Below are 16,309 nucleotides of genomic sequence, written 5' to 3' on the forward strand. Positions count from 1 at the left end.
ACATTTGATGATACAGTGGTGTATGTGTGTGTGTGTGTGTGTGTGTGCGTGTGTGCCTGTGCGTCTGTGTGTGTGTGTGTGTAGTACCACCCAGACCGCCTGGGCCCAGCAGTGGGTGCAGCAGAGGCAGAGTCTGGTCTACAGAAGTTTCTAGAAGCTGACGCTGCCTGGAAGATCCTGAGCGACCAGGAGGCCAGGAGACGCTATGATCTACAGAGGAGAGGTAGGTATCTCTCTGTCTCTGTCTCTCTGTCTCTCTCTCAGGAGACACTATGATCTACAGAGGAGAGGTAGGTCTCTCTCGCTCGCTCGCTCTCTCTGGAGACACTGATCTACAGAGGAGAGGTAGATCTCTCTCTCTCTCTCTCTCTCTCTCTCTCTCTCTCTCTCTCTCTCTCTCTCTCTCTCAGTATGCTATATACTATACAGCAGGGGTCTCAAACTCAATTTACCTGGGGGCCGCTGGAGGTAGAGTCTGGGTGAGGCTGGGCCGCATCAAATATTCTAGGGGTGCACTGATATATCGGTCGGGTATCGGTATCGGCCAATAAGTGCCTTGTTGACTGCCATCGGCCTGTCGGCCGATAAACTCAAATTTGCCGATGGCAGTGGCCGATAAATATCCATCAATTTGTGTCGCATCAATCTGGTCCACACGTTCAAACTTTAAAAAAGGTTTCAGTCAAGCGACGTGCACAACCACTGCACAACTTTGACGCTACTGCATCAAAGTTACTTATGATTAACAAAGGCATTCGTTTTGTGGCATTAACGTTATATAGTTACACGTTCAATAACATCAGCATATTATTTACCCGACCATAGCAAGCATTACTCATTCATATCTCTCACTTCCTTCCTTTGCTCAGAGAGCCCGTACTGAATTGTACCCATTCTGCAATCTGTTAATAAAGTTTTCAATCAGACAAATGTATAGAAAAGCTTTTATTATAACATTCGTTGCAGTAAAATCATTATGCCTCGTTTAGTACTCCTGCGGAGCGCTGGTAGTCTACTCGTGGGTCGCGGGGAGCTAACTTTATTAGCTAAGGTAAGTTTGTTGTGGTTCGCTCGTGTAAATCAATGGCGGACTTCCCGGAAGTAAAAAACGAATAAGCGCTTGCCGATTGTTGGTAAGAACAGCAGGAGGTGGGTGCAAGCGGTGTGACGTAATTGGCAGAATCGACTGTCAATCAAAATTGTTCTGTTGTACCTGACACGACACATGTATTGCAAACTCAGATTATGGAGATATTACTGGAGAACATGGAGCTTTGTTTGAGAGAGAGTGCTGTCTCTTAAACTCTTAAAACTCATAAACGTTTTAGTCAAGTTAGTCTGTTAGGTTATGAAAGCAAGTGGGTATTGTATGACTCAGACTTCAGCAATAATCATGAGCGTTATAAAATATATAAAAAACACACATGGCATGATGGAATACCATAAACATATTTCTTGATGTTTCCTTTTTTAAGTAAGTAAAGAGGCCTATTTTCATATCGGTGAGCACAATTTGTAACACAAAAAGAGAGACGTGTAGCATATTTATTTATTTATTTAATATTTTATTTATTCATTTTATTATTATTATTTTATTTGTTGCCATGCCTAAAATAATAGTCAAGCATAGGGCTAAAACATTTTCATAAACAATATAATTTTTTGTTATATGGTTATAATAAAAGCTTTTCTATACATTTGTCTGATTGATTGATTTTTATTAACAGATTGCAGAATGGGTACAATACAGTATAGCTCAATACAACAACAATGCTAAGACTGGAGGATGAAGACCAGAAAAAGACTTTCGGCTTCTTTACATAAGGGTCCTCCATTTTCAATTCATCAAAACATTTAGAGACATACAAATATACAGCAGTTTCATAAAAAGAAATAAAAGTTTTTAAATATATATATATTTCTTTATATTATTATTATTATTATTTTTTGCCACAAATATCGGTATCGGCCGATTGTGTTAGTTGAACAATCGGTATCGGTATCGGCCGCAAATTTTCATATTGGTGCATCCCTAAAATATTCCACAAAAAAACGGTTTCAAGTATTCCAAAAAAAAGTACAACTGATCCAATCTTCTCAAAACTCACTAAACCCTCACAAACACCAGCAACTGAGCATTCTCAGTGGTGTCAGTGGACTCATCCACAGCTATGGAAATGTACTGTGCATTTCTTTTTATTCTATCACAAAGCTGTTTAATCAAATCATCAGCCAGTATTTCAGTTATTCTGGTTTGCTGTGCTATCTGAGGAGGATTTGCTTTTGTTTGCCTTCAGACATGGTCTCCATCACTTCAGTCATACATTATTTTATTATGTATGCATCAGAGAATGGCTTCTTGTGTTTAGCCAACACCCATGCCACTGAGTGAGGACTTGGTTGCTTTTTCTCGTTGTGACATAGCTTTAACAATAATTCTGCTTGCAGCTTGATATGATGATTTCATTCCATTTATTTTTGTGGTTCTTAGCACTGAATTTTGAGGAAAGGTTGCATCAAAATAACTTTTTTGTTTCGTAGTGGAGTTTCAAGAGCTACCGTTTCTTGGCATAATTAGGCACATTGGTTTGGTGCTGGGAGGATGCACGCATAATGTTCAGTCCATTCACCTTTGAATTGCAGCTATTTTCACTGTCAACTTTTCTTTTACTGGCCATCTTTGAGCATGCCATATTTTTCTACTAACTGCCTGCTGGCGAAACTAGACTACTAGCTACATTTATCTCACGGAGATAAAACTAGGAACGAGGTTACTAGCTACAGTACCTGCAGATTAGACTACCAGTAGATGCGCTGTCAACTCTCGCTCTGACTCGGACCCGTTGAAAGAGATGACACGCATTCCGTGAAGACCCGCCCTACTCTGCCTCTGATTCGCAGACTGTGGGTGGGGGAAAAAACGCTGACGGGACGCTGAATGTGATTGGACCAGAGTAGACAGACACAGACAGTGGAGCAGTAGCAGCCGGACAGGCAGAGCACTGCTTGCAGAGGAGATAGCGGAGAATTTTGAGGATGCCTGCCATACACACTGGATATATTTTCCTTCCACTTGGTATCACTCCGGAATCGCGTTTCAACCAAATCACTAACGTAACGTTGCTGTCATGAGCCTGCGCTATGGTAGCCTACAAGTGATAAAATAAATAAAACATCCAACTCGCACAACGACGTGGCAAAAAGTTGTGCGCGGGCCGCACTAACACTAAACTTTGATGTCAAGTAGGGGGCTGCAAAATATCATCCAGCGGGCCGCGAATTTGAGACCCCTGCTATACAGTATCTGTATGCCTCACTGAACCTTCATTGGCATTACATTCTGTAGTCATATCTGCTATTAAACTCACATGCACATGCATGCACACATGGGCATGCACCACCAAACCAACATGTATAGACTTATAGACACGTACACACGTACACATATACTGTATACAGACAGACTTATACATCCCCATGCACGCACACACACACACACACACACACACACACACACACACACACACACACACACACACACACACACACACACACGCACATGCACACGCACACACACAGAGTGAGTGTGTCTAACCAGTAGACATGTCTATTTTAAAGGTCAGAGTCAATGAGGCAGAATTGAAACACTTCACCACCAATCACACTGTCTCCTCTCCTCCCCCTCTCATCTCCTCTTCTCCTCTCATTTCCTCTAATCTCCTCATCTCCTCTCTCCTCCTCATCTCCCTCTCATCTCCTCTCCTCCTCATCTCCTTCTCATCTCCTCCTCTCATCTACCCTCCTACATTCATCTCCTCTTTTCCTCTCCTCCTATCATCTCATCTACTTCTACTTTCATCTCCTCTCATTTCCTCTCCTCCTCCTCTCATCTCCTCCTCTCCACTCATCTCTCCTCCTCATCTCATCTCCTCCTACCATCCCCTCTCCCCCTCCTATCCTCTCATCTCCTCTTCTCCTCTCATCTCCTCTCTTCTCATCACCACTTTCAAACCTCTTCTCCTCTCATCTCCTCTTCTCTCCTCGTATCTCCTCTCCTCTCATCTCGTTCTCATCTCTCATCCTTTCATCTCCTCCTCTCCTCCTCCTCTCATCTCCTCTCCCCTCCTCCTCATCTCTCATCTCCTCCCATCTCCTCTTCTCCTCATCTCCTCTCATCTACTTCTACTTTCATCTCCTCTCCTCATCTTCCCTCTCCTCCTGTCATCTCCTCTCCTCTCATTTCCTCTCATCTCCTTTCCTCTCATCTCTTTTCCTCTCCTCTCCTTCTCCTCTCATCCTCCTCTCCTTAAATCAAAATCTAATTTATTTGTAAGGCCCGACAACACGTTAATGTCCCCATGGGCCGGACACGTCTTCTTTAAACAAGTCAAGAAGAAACATCACAAAAAATCAAGAACAAAACAAAAACACAATGAAGTCCAAACATTTTAAAATAAATGAATGCAACACTCCTAGACATACCCCACGCGAAGGTAAGGAAAAACTCACTCAAACCTACAGATGAAGCCATGAATAGTCAAGCATCTACTGCTCCTCTACCACTACTCCACCACTCCACTCCAAACTGATTTTGTGACTCCTATTGTTCTGGACCGGGCTAGATTTCACACCTCCACTGCCTCCCACAGGCTGGAGAGATTTTCATCTTAAATTTTTATTCGTCCCAAATGTCCCAGCCCCATCCGATTTCTTAGCTTTTTTCACTGTTTATTTATCAGCATTGCAACACTAATATATGGTCCGTACCCCAAGTCAGACTGCCCATATAAAAATTATCTTGGGGGTCTGAGGGCAGTAGCCCCCGACCCCCTCCCTGGGGAAGCACTTAAGTTAAGTACTGTAGTGGCCAAAATCCAAACAAGTCTGTCCTATAACTTAGGGCTGGGCGATATGACCAAAAACGTTATCGCGATAAAATTATAAAATTATTTTCATATAACTCGATATCGATAATTATCGTCGATATAATGTCTGTCAAGTTTAATTAACTTTTTATGCCCGGCGCCGATGGACGGGCTATTAATAGACTTATTTTTCTGCTGTGAATGTCTCGAGTTGATGTCGTCATCAGTCCGCGCACGTTGGCCAGAGCGAGCAGTACTGTGTATCCCATGACGATGTACTAGTAAATATCCCTAAAATACTCTGTTCCGCCACAATACATTGCAACGACGTCCACCGTATATCACACACTACTCTAACCGTGGCATCAGAATTCTCGCCACACACATACTCGGCACGTAAATATATAAAAACAGCGCTGTGCAAGCTAGTTAACCTAGCCAGCTTCGTTTACAAGCGATGTATCCCATGACAATGTACTAGTAATATCCCTAAAATACTCTGTTCCGCCACAATACATTGCAACGACGTCCACCGTATATCACACACTACTCTAACCGTGGCATCAGAATTCTCGCTACACACATACTCGGCACGTAAATATATAAAAACAGCACTGTGCAAGCTAGTTAACCTAGCCAGCTTCGTTTACAAGCGATGTATTCCATGACAATTTACTAGTAAATATCCCTAAAATACTCTGTTCCGCCACAATACATTGCAACGACGTCCACCGTATATCACACACTACTATAACCGTGGCATCAGAATTGTCGCCACACACATACTCGGCACGTAAATATATTAAATAGCGCCGTGCAAGCTAAGTATCCTAGCAGCCTTGAGTCCTGAGCTGTGGTGCGTAAGGACGTCATCACGTAACGTTGGTTGTTAGTGAGTGTGCTGAGCCGAGGCTGAACGGAGCCAAACTTGGAAAATCGATATATCGAAACTTTGCGACCACGTTTCATGTTTATTTCGCAGAGGCTGCCACCCCGCGAGTGGAGTGTGCCCTGACGCCCCCAGGGGGAGCCAGCCTGGCCAACGTGTAGCAAAGGGCAATGCCCTCGCACAACCAATGGGACAGGCGCTGTTTCGACAGTGCCTTACCAGCACGAGAGCCACCGTAACAGACAAAGAGCTGATCGGTAGCCCTGAGGCCCTGAGTACAGCTGAGGTAATCCCCAAAGCCCGGACCGGACATGACAGGTGAAGGCCCGCCTCCAACTCACTAGCGTGAGGAGGCGGATGAACGCCTGAACCATAATATCCCTGGAGCGGAAAGAGCTCCGGATATTCTTTGGCACGAAGACTGGATTAGGCCTCAGAGTGGCACCGCTATCGAAACGAATAGACAGACACTCAGGCCGCACCGAGAGAGCACAGAGCTCACCCACGCGCTTAGCGGAGGTGACGGCCAGCAGGAACGCAGTCCCAAAGGCCTTGCTCAAGAGGCTCAAACGGGGCCCCGGACAACCGACCGAGGACCAATTGAAGATCCCAACTCGGAGCCAGAGAACGTTTCACCGGCTTAAGGCGCCGAGCGCCAAGCAGTAAACGCTTCACAAGATGGTGGCCTTACACCACTCTTGGAAAATACGCCACATACCCGCGATAGTGGAGGGAGCATGCACGTTCCGGATGGTACCAACCACAGAAGGATCCATCCTCTCCAGACTCACCCTCTCACCAGCCAAACCATCAGCAGCTGGTCCAGCACAGGGAACTAACACAGAGACCCGTGCGCTTGAGAGAGGGCCCGCGATGACCAAGGAACAGGCCATGACGGGATACCAAGAGCTGGATCAGGACCGGGAACCACACAGCTGCGCCCCGGTCCGGCGCAATCAGGATCAAGGACCTGCGCTCCTCAACGTACCCGCCCCAACAACTGACCTAACAGATGTATGGGAAAAAGAATCCCAGGCCTGCCTGACTATGTCCGGACGTAATCCCCACCCGTCAGGGTGAGGACCGCCCCGCGACATTACACCTGTACCCACATTCACCCTGCCGGGGATGTGGAGAGCCCTCAGGCTGCGCAGATGGAGAACGCCCATAGCCAGCCGCCCGGTGCAGACGGGGGGAGCGTACTCCTCCCTGTCTGTCGATATACAACGCTGACGTCGTATTGTCCGTCCTGATCAAACACCGTTTGAGGACCAGAAGGACCGCTTTCAATACCAACACATTGAACGTAGCGCAGACCGGGCAGCATGGCTTGCCAGCTGCCCCCTACTGCGTTGGCCCGACGCGTCTCCAACAAGGGAGGCGTCGGTGAAAAACGTGACGTGTGACAGCCTACTGCCCATGGGGACCCCCCTGGTGAGGACCCCAGGCCCTCCCCAGGGGGCGAGGTCCCCCAGTACTGACACGGGAACTAGTCACTTGCCTCTCACCGGGTCTATTTCCATACTGGAAAAGAACCACCTCCGTAACCTCCTCCTGGGGTGAAGAGGAGGCCAAGAGAGACCACGGAATGAGCAGATGCCATCATACCGAGCAGGCGTATCACGGACAGCGCCGTAACCGTCCTAGGACGGAACCTCCCGAGCGTGTCGACAACACGCTCTGAGAGGGATGCCCATAGCACTCCACCCGTTGACTGGGAAGAGGAGTACTCTACTTCCAGTCTACAGCAACCCCAGGCTGGTAGGAAACCTGCCTGGTATGAGACCTGACGATCCACCTTGACCGCCAAGGACCAGAACGTCGTCAGGGCAGAATACACTTTGTAACCCCTGACGACGCAGAGGCCCCAGTGCGGCCTCCACGCACTTGGTGAAGATGCGGGGAGCCAGAGAAAAGCCGAACGGCAGCCTCTGGTACTCATACGCTAACCCTGCAAAGGAAGCATAGGTAAGCCCTAGGATGGAAGATCGGGGATGCGAATACGCATCCTACAGGTCTATGGAGGAGAACCAGTCCCCCACCTGACAGTGTTCAACAGGTAGGAGACGATCCAAAAAATGCTGAACCTTCCCATGGGACAGGTCCAGCATGGGTCTGACACCCCCCTCCCGATTTCTCAGGCACCAGAGAACACCGGGAGGAAAACGCCACGACGATGGCTTGCTTCATCCACAGAGATTGGATCTCGTTGACCCAGAGCTGTCACTGCTGGTGACCCTGACAATAGGGTCTGTACCAAACCCGAAAACGGGTGGGGTTGTGTAAATACAAGTCCCCGCCTCACCATTCTCTCCATCCACCTGTTGTAGCCATATGTGATGACACTCCCAACGCACCCACCGCCATGTGGCGCAGGTCCGCTAGGAACTGTAGATAGGCGGCCCGGTCCCACCCGCTGTGCGTAGCCAACCCTGGACCCGTGCGAGCAGAGCGTTCCATGTCGGGACATCTGACCCTGACACTACCCACGAGGCAATCGCACCCAAGGGGGGACCCCGACAGAAAGGGCCGGTTTGATACGGGGGAAGCTGACATCAGTCTAGGTGACAAAAGCTCCCCCACTGAACACCCCTCCAGAACATGCTGAGGAGTTGTTCTGCAGCCGGACATGCAAGGTGTGAGGCCCCCATGGGTTCCTACACACCGTAGCCCTGCAGTGATATTACTACCACCCAAATCACACGCGCCTGCGAGACCACTGCCAATCTTTCAGGAGTGGGAGGCACCAACATGATACCCGGCCTGGCGAAGGTGAGGTCGGGGAAGCCCGCACTGTGTGCCTCAAAAAGGTTTCGAGCCCCCCTGCTGACAACACTTGTAGTTGACAGACGTAACACCAGGCTCAACCAAACACAGCTTATGGTGTGGGAGCAGCTTGACAGCACAACATTCTCACGGACAGACCCAGGCTCAGACATCAACTGGGTGTCAGCCCCTGTCCCCATGAGAAGCGAAACGTGGGGCCGCATGCGCTTCAACGAAGGCTCGCGGCCCGCAGCCAAAGGAAACAAATCAGAGCCCCTTTTCCGCTGATGTTGGGGGAGGGAGTGATCAGAGAGCGGGCTGCTCGCGGCAGGACGGCGACGGCTTGTATATTCCAAGCTGAGCTCATCCAACATGGCCGATCCCTCGGCCGCCAAGGCTGTCGGCCTTGTGGACACCTGTCGATTCAACGCCCAGGATACCTCTGGCGGGGGAAAACATGGCCGCGTGTCGAGGGCCTCGCCATAGCCGCTGACGAGGCCGTGCTCTCACCTCTGGCTGCGCGGCGTGAGGCGGTGTGGGGCCTAGGACAAATACCGCCTGCGCTCCAGCGGAAGACCAAGATCCTCTGCGGAGAGGGGAGCCCTGAGCGGTTATAGCTTGCGGCTAGGTCAAAGTTAATAACGTCAACAACCTCGCGCGATGTGTCGACGTCGGCTGGCCCTCAAGGCCCCGCCACCAGACACCATTTTTGACAGAAAGAACAGCAATTCGAACACAGTTACTAATCGCTGCCAATTCCATACCATGGCGGTACAGGCTTTAGCAGCCCACCAGCCACTCGCCGGGCCGACCCACCTCATGGCGTCGGCCGGGCGGGGCACTGTTTCAACATGTCAAAAGCAAAGGACTGATGCTAACACGGAGCACCAGTGGTGGTTGCAACCAGCAACCTCCACTGTGGTGTGCACCATGAAGGGGTTAATGAATAAATTAACTAACACCACGAATATACTGTAGAATGGGCTAGCCCATGCACACAACGTTAAAGGGATGCGGACCAGAGAACCAGTCCCGCATTCATTCATAATATTCACAAACAGCACACCAGCCCTAGACCTCAGCCCATTTACCCATGAAAAGGTAAACAAAGCCCCCCCGCAATACTCCCCCAGTAGACACCGATTGACCGTCAGCATGAATGGTTAAGAGGAGGGAAGACTGTAGTGTAGACAGACATTCCCGCAGCAGGGAGACAAAACAGAAACAGTAGCCCAACATAGCATAGCGTTAGCCGCACGCTCCAGGATAACGGGGAAAACAACAACGTTTACCCAGATATCCCGCCGCTTGCGCCAATACACAACTCGGTTGTCTCCCGGGACAACTCGAGCACATCACAAACGCCAGCATTGTCATGCCTAGTGACATCCCACAGCGGAGAACAGTAGAACAGTGACCCAGCATTATAGCATTTAGTATTAGCAGCGCGCTCCAGGACAGCCTGGGAAACGTCCACCTCAGAGGGACGTTTACCCAAACATCCTGCCCCTGGCGCCAATATACAACTCTGTTGTCTAACAAAACAACAAGCAGCATTACTAACACCAGCGATAATGCCTAGTGGCGCAGGTCCTACCTTGTGTGAGGTAGCTCGATAGCTACACCTCACACGTTGTCCCTCTGTCTGCTGTCAACAAGACGAGGAGACTACAGACTCGACGCTGAGATGCATCGAAATGCATCCCGCTGCAGAGTCGCAGAACCCATACGAGCGCCGTCAGAACATGCCGCGAAGATTCCAGGGTTAGGCAAATCTCCGGTAAGCACTCAACCTAATTTCTCTAAACTTTTCATAACAACTAGTTGCAAAGGGTGCAAGCATCCGCTATGATGGAAACGAAAAAAGAGGAAGAGCGAGTGGTGACCACGCCTAGTGCTATATAGTACGTCACTAGGGCAGGGCCTGGCAGGTGCTGGGTGTATTTGTTTTTATTCGTTGATGGAGTACACTAGGTACTGGAGATGAGGTATATCTCGATGGCGAAGAGCAGGACGCGATTCGCCAGTACGACTAATATAACTGCTGTTGGCCAACAGCACAGAACACAAAGACACGATAAGATGAGATATTCCTTTATTGATCCCCTTGGGGAAAATTGGGGCATTGTAGCAGCATGGTGGAGGGGGGAGGGGAGGTACAGGTATGGGCAGGGTAATAGAAGAAAGATTTTTCTTTTTTCTTTTTTTAAATCTTTTTTTTTTCTTTTGACATGTTTTGGCCTTAAATAGTTTCAAAATATCAGTCATTTCTGAAAATAAGTTACAAAAGTAAAAATAAATAAAATGCATTTAGGAAAATAGCTCTTTATTTGATTATCATAAAAAAGTGTTTTCTATACAGAGATATCGACATCGGTAAATATCGGTATCGGCCAGAACAGCAATATTAATATCGGTTATCGGTATCGGCCACAATTTTCACATCGGTGCATCACTAGTTTCCATGTATTTGTTAGAGCGGGACAACTTACACTAAGGAACATTTTATAAAATAGAATGTAAATGTACCCAATTGTAGCCAAAAGGAAATAATGGGCTAGTGCCTGGTACAAAAAAAGATTAAAACACAATTACAAACACATTAGCAATAACATACATAATGCAACCCTTGCAATATACACAGTTCAATCCCCACATAGTATACGCAAGATAAATAGACAGTATAGCACAGTTTAGTACAATATTGCAGTTTAGCATAACAGGATAACATAGCATAGAATTGCAGTATAGGCCAGTATGAGTATATAGTAATATAGTATATAGCAGCGTAACATAGAATAATAATATAATAAAATATGGTATAATACTGTACCAATATGGTGTAGTATAAATAATATGATTTAGTTATATTATAATAAAATAAAAATTATATAGTATATAGAAGTATAATATAGAATAATACATTATATAAATGAATAGATACTGTTTGGTTTTACGCAATAAGTCTATCGGTGTGTTGTATGTGTGTAGCGGCAGGTATATATAAGAATCTTTCTTCTTCCTGTTCCTTTCGGCCATGGGATTTGGTGAGTTATATTAATATGTACTGTTGGACTGTGGTAATTCCATGTACGAATAAATAAATGATGATGATGATGATGATGATGATGAAGAGTCTCCTTTCACAAGACCACAATTCTGCCACAAAAATAACTAAACAAAGTAAATGAATGAATGAATGCATGAATACAAGAGATACAACGTGTGTTGCATGCTTTCCGTGTCCTTCTCCTTCCTCCTCCACGGTGATGAAGACGTGAGGGAGCCTGAGGGAAGTGCTAATTGATCAGCTGGTTAACAGGGATGTAATGGGGCAGATATCAGTGCTCTGCTCGTGTTGGAGCGCGTGTTGTTGTGGTCTGGAGACCCGACCTCATTAACCTGCTATTAGCTGCTGGCTAACAACGCAGAGCAGGGTCTGGTGGACGTGGTGTGTGTGTTAGTCTGGTGGTGTGCGTTTGTGTTAGTCTGGTGGTGTGCGTTTGTGTTAGTCTGGTGGTGTGTGTGTGTGTGTGTGTGTTAGTTTGGTGGTGTGTGTCTGTGTGTGTTTGTGTTAGTCTGGTGGTGTGTGTGTGTGTGTGTTAGTCTGGTGGTGTGTGTGTTAGTCTGGTAGAGTGTGTGTGTGTTAGTCTGGTAGAGTGTGTGTGTGTGTGTGTGTGTAGTGTGTGTGTGTGTGTGTGTGTGTGTGTGTGTGTGTGTGTGTGTGTGTGTGTGTGTGTGTGTGTGTGTGTGTGTGTGTGTGTGTGTGTGTGTGTGTGTGTGTGTGTGTGTGTGTGTGTGTGTGTGAGTCTGGTAGAGTGTGTGTGTGTGAGTCTGGTAGTCTGATGGTGTGTGTGTGTGTTAGTCTGGTGGTGGTGTGTGTGTGTGTGTGTGTATATTAGTCTGGTAGTGTGTGTGTGTGTTAGTCTTGTAGTGTGTGTGCGTGTGTGTTAGTCTGGTAGTGTGTGTGTGTTAGTCTGGTAGTTTGTGTCTGTGTGTGTGTGTGTGTGTGTGTTAGTCTGGTGGTGTGTGTGTGTGTGTGTTTGTGTTAGGGATGCCCCGATCATGTTTTTTGCCACCCAGAAAAGTGGCCATTTCTTTTACTTGAACCTGAGGACTGCATATTTTTTTTGCAAAGCTTAGCTTTTACTTTATACTTATGTAACGGATGGTATCGTGAAGCGCAGTCAAGAAGGGCTGGGGTGAGTAGCGATGCTATGGGTTAAACTCACCCTCACATCCTCAAAAGACCCATTACTTAGAAGTGAATTCACCTCTTGGTAAAGCGGTCTGTGTTGCTGCCCGCGGTATGGGAGACCGGGGTTCGACTCCCACTCGGGGGATCGAAGTTTGAGGTGACGTTGTCACAACCGTTACAATGGTGCCGATTGACCCGGATGCCTTGAGTGGAGTGGAGTGAGTTTGAGTGGGTGAGCGTAACGGATGGTATCGTGAAGCGCAGTCAAGAAGGGCTGGGGTGAGTAGCGGTGCTATGGGTTAAACTCACTCTCACATCCTCAAAAAGACGCATAGACCCAGTACTTGGAAGTGAATTCACCTCTTGGTATAGCGGTCTGTGTTGCTTCCCGCGGTGTGGGAGACCGGGGTTCGACTCCCACTCGGGTCACAACCTTTCCACTTATAGCACATGCACAAGCCTGGTCTCTTTTGAAAGATAACATTCTGAAGTTACTAATGCAAATCTAGTGCTAATGAAATAGAGTAACAGGGGTCTGAACTTGAGTTGAACTTGAACTTGTGTACTGTACTCACTTTTCTGTAGTGGTTGCAAGATTCCATATTCCAATATTCCAGCATAGAGGTACGCTGGAAAACACCATGGTGTTTGGTCCAGAGGACTGAGGCCAGAGAGAAGAGCTGGAGGAGGATGTAGATGGTACTGAGGCCCGAGAGAAGAGCTGTAGGATGTAGATCAGGGGTGGGCAATTATTTTTCCCGGGGGGCCGAATGAGCAACTGAAAATATGTTGGGGGGCCGGGCCAAAATTCCAAACTCAATTATGCATAATATACATTTTATTTCTATATAAAAAGCAGTAAATGGCATTGTTTTGACCCCTGGTAAGAGTGTATGTTATTATTTGGCAATTAAAAGGTGAGGTTAGCTTTCAAAAATATCATTTATTCAAATAGAATTTATTTCCAAAATGATAAACAAAATGTGAAACATTAATAACAAGGGCATTTTGAGTTTCATATACTATTGAAACAAGGATTTTCTTAGCTTTCTAAAGACATCACATCTAGCTTTCTAAAGACATCACATCATCTTATAGCAAAAATAAACAAGACATGTCACTGAACTGTGTAAAGAAAAGTGTCCCAGTTTTGTAGCCTTTTTTACTTTACATGCCTATATTAAACATTTAATGTTTTCAGAACTGTGCAAAAAAAAGAAAAGAAAAATATCAAGTGTCACATTTCACTTGTTATATTTCCACATTTTAGTGTTCATCAGTTCTTTTTTTTCATTCAGTGTGAGAAATCCAGTCTCTGTTGAGCTTTAACAAGTCCATCAAAGTCAGGTTGCATGTCTGAGGTGGAGATGCGAAGCACAGCTGCCAGATGTTCATCAGTGAGAGAGGATCTGTACCTGGACTTGGTAAACGTCATGACTGAGAATGTCTGTTCACATATGTAGGTGGATCCAAAGAGAACCAACATCTTCTGAGCATGTCTCCTAAGCGTATACTGTGTGTGTGAACGTTGACATGAAAAAAAAAAAGTAAAAAAAAAAAAAAAAAATATTAAAAGAAAAAATTTTTTTTTATTTTTTTTTTATTTTTTTTTATTATCATGTAATCTTTCGCGGGCCGGTCAGAATCATCGGCCCGCGGGCCGTACAATGCCCAGGTGATGGTACTGAGGCCAGAGAGAAGAGCTGTAGGAGGATGTAGATGGTACTGAGGCCAGAGAGAAGAGCTGTAGGAGGATGTAGATGGTACTGAGGCCAGAGAGAAGAGCTGTAGGAGGATGTAGATGGTACTGAGGCCAGAGAGAGCTGTAGGAGGATGTAGATGGTACTGAGGCCAGAGAGAAGAGCTGTAGGAGGATGTAGATGGTACTGAGGCCAGAGAGAGCTGTAGGAGGATGTAGATGGTACTGAGGCCAGAGAGAAGAGCTGTAGGAGGATGTAGATGGTACTGAGGCCAGAGAGAAGAGCTGTAGGAGGATGTAGATGGTACTGAGGCCAGAGAGAAGAGCTGTAGGAGGATGTAGATGGTACTGAGGCCAGAGAGAAGAGCTGTAGGAGGATGTAGATGGTACTGAGGCCAGAGAGAAGAGCTGTAGGAGGATGTAGATGGTACTGAGGCCAGAGAGAAGAGCTGTAGGTAGGGCTGGGCGACATGCAGGGGAGGAAATTAGGCCACTTTACTCGCCAATTGCGAGTATTTTTTACGTTTGGCGAGTAATTCATGAAGAGCACTCGCCAGTCTGGCGAGTACTAGTAATTACAAAACAAAACAAAAAAATCATTCTGCAATCTGCTGATTCGCTCACTGGCACAAGCCGAACTCTGACTCCCCCCTTGATTCCTCCCATTTGCGCCTCATAATAATCCGACCATAACCAATGAACATCATCGTTGTACAGATGCGCTCTAAGCTCCTCCAATGAACACTCATTTTCTAGAAGATGCCGCCCATCTAGGGGAAGTGGACAGATCACTGCGCGCGCCGCGCGGACCTACAGACTCCTGCCACCGGCAGCCGGCTTGACAACGTAGACAAATTTAGACAAAAACACACCAGTGGATGAAAATAATTGCATGTAGAGTCGTCGCTTTCGGATATCAGTGCGGTCTGACATGGGGGCGAACAACAGCACGCGACGCGTCTCCTTCGAGTCGGATGAGAATGACAAGTCAACAACATTAGCCGGCTAGCTACCTAGCATGTAACAAGCTACCATAACGCGCATTCAACATAGTGGACGACTATACTGAGCGGCTTTGCTTAAATGCAGCAGAGTGACATTTTATTATTACCGGGTTTCCCCCCATATCACCACTGTGACTCGCCCATATGCCCTTCACAACGGTGATGTTGTCATACTTGGCATTCAGAATACACCTGCTGAACCCCTAGCGTTGTCGATTCGGTTCCAATGTATTGTCATCTTACAGCACAAGTACAGTACAACCAGAATACATTTGGCATACAACCAGAGTGCAAATGTAACAAGTCAAGTTCAAGTTGTTTTATTTAGCTATTACATTACAGTGAAATGCTTGGTTCTTTCACTGCCCAACTCAGTCCAACCTAAACCAGCCCAACCCAGTATTGATTGATTGAAAACTTTATTAACAGATTGCAGAATGGGTACAATACAGTACAGCTCAATACACACAATTGTTAAGGGGATGCAGACCAGAGAAGGACTTTCGTCTTGTTTACATCAGGGTCCCCCATTTCAGTCCTGTTTGCTTAATGCCTTGTCCACTTCCTCCACACTCCAATATGCCCTTCAACCCTGCTCCTGTCAAACCTGCTCTTTCCATTCCCTCCATCATGTCCCCCCTTTCTGATGAATATTTCCTGCACTTAAGAGTCAGACACACATTCCTAGTAGTTGAGCTGTGATGAATGAATGAATGAAAACTTTATTTAACAGATTGCAGAATGGGTACAGTACAGTACGGCTCAATGCATGCAATTGTTAAGGGGATGCAGACCAGAGAAAGACTTTCGTCTTGTTTACACCAGGGTCCCCCATTTTCAATTCATTTTCAATTCATCATTCAGTATAACCTAGACCAGCCCAACCCA

The 16,309-nt window shown here is 46.7% G+C and overlaps 1 protein-coding gene across 2 annotated transcripts in view; it reads left to right on the forward strand.

Annotated features, from left to right (window-relative positions):
* The window catches only part of dnajc24 (DnaJ (Hsp40) homolog, subfamily C, member 24), a 64,122-nt gene that overhangs the window by 19,074 nt on the left and 28,739 nt on the right, over positions 1 to 16,309 (forward strand). For both annotated transcript variants that reach the window (XM_084335069.1, XM_084335070.1), the window contains exon 3: positions 85 to 223. In XM_084335069.1, the coding sequence (XP_084191195.1) occupies positions 85 to 223 (139 nt within the window). The remainder of the gene's footprint in view (positions 1 to 84; positions 224 to 16,309) is intronic.

This window comes from Notolepis coatsorum (assembly GCF_963971535.1).
Source record: "Notolepis coatsorum genome assembly, chromosome: 18".
Classification (NCBI taxonomy): Eukaryota; Metazoa; Chordata; class Actinopteri; order Aulopiformes; family Paralepididae; genus Notolepis; species Notolepis coatsorum.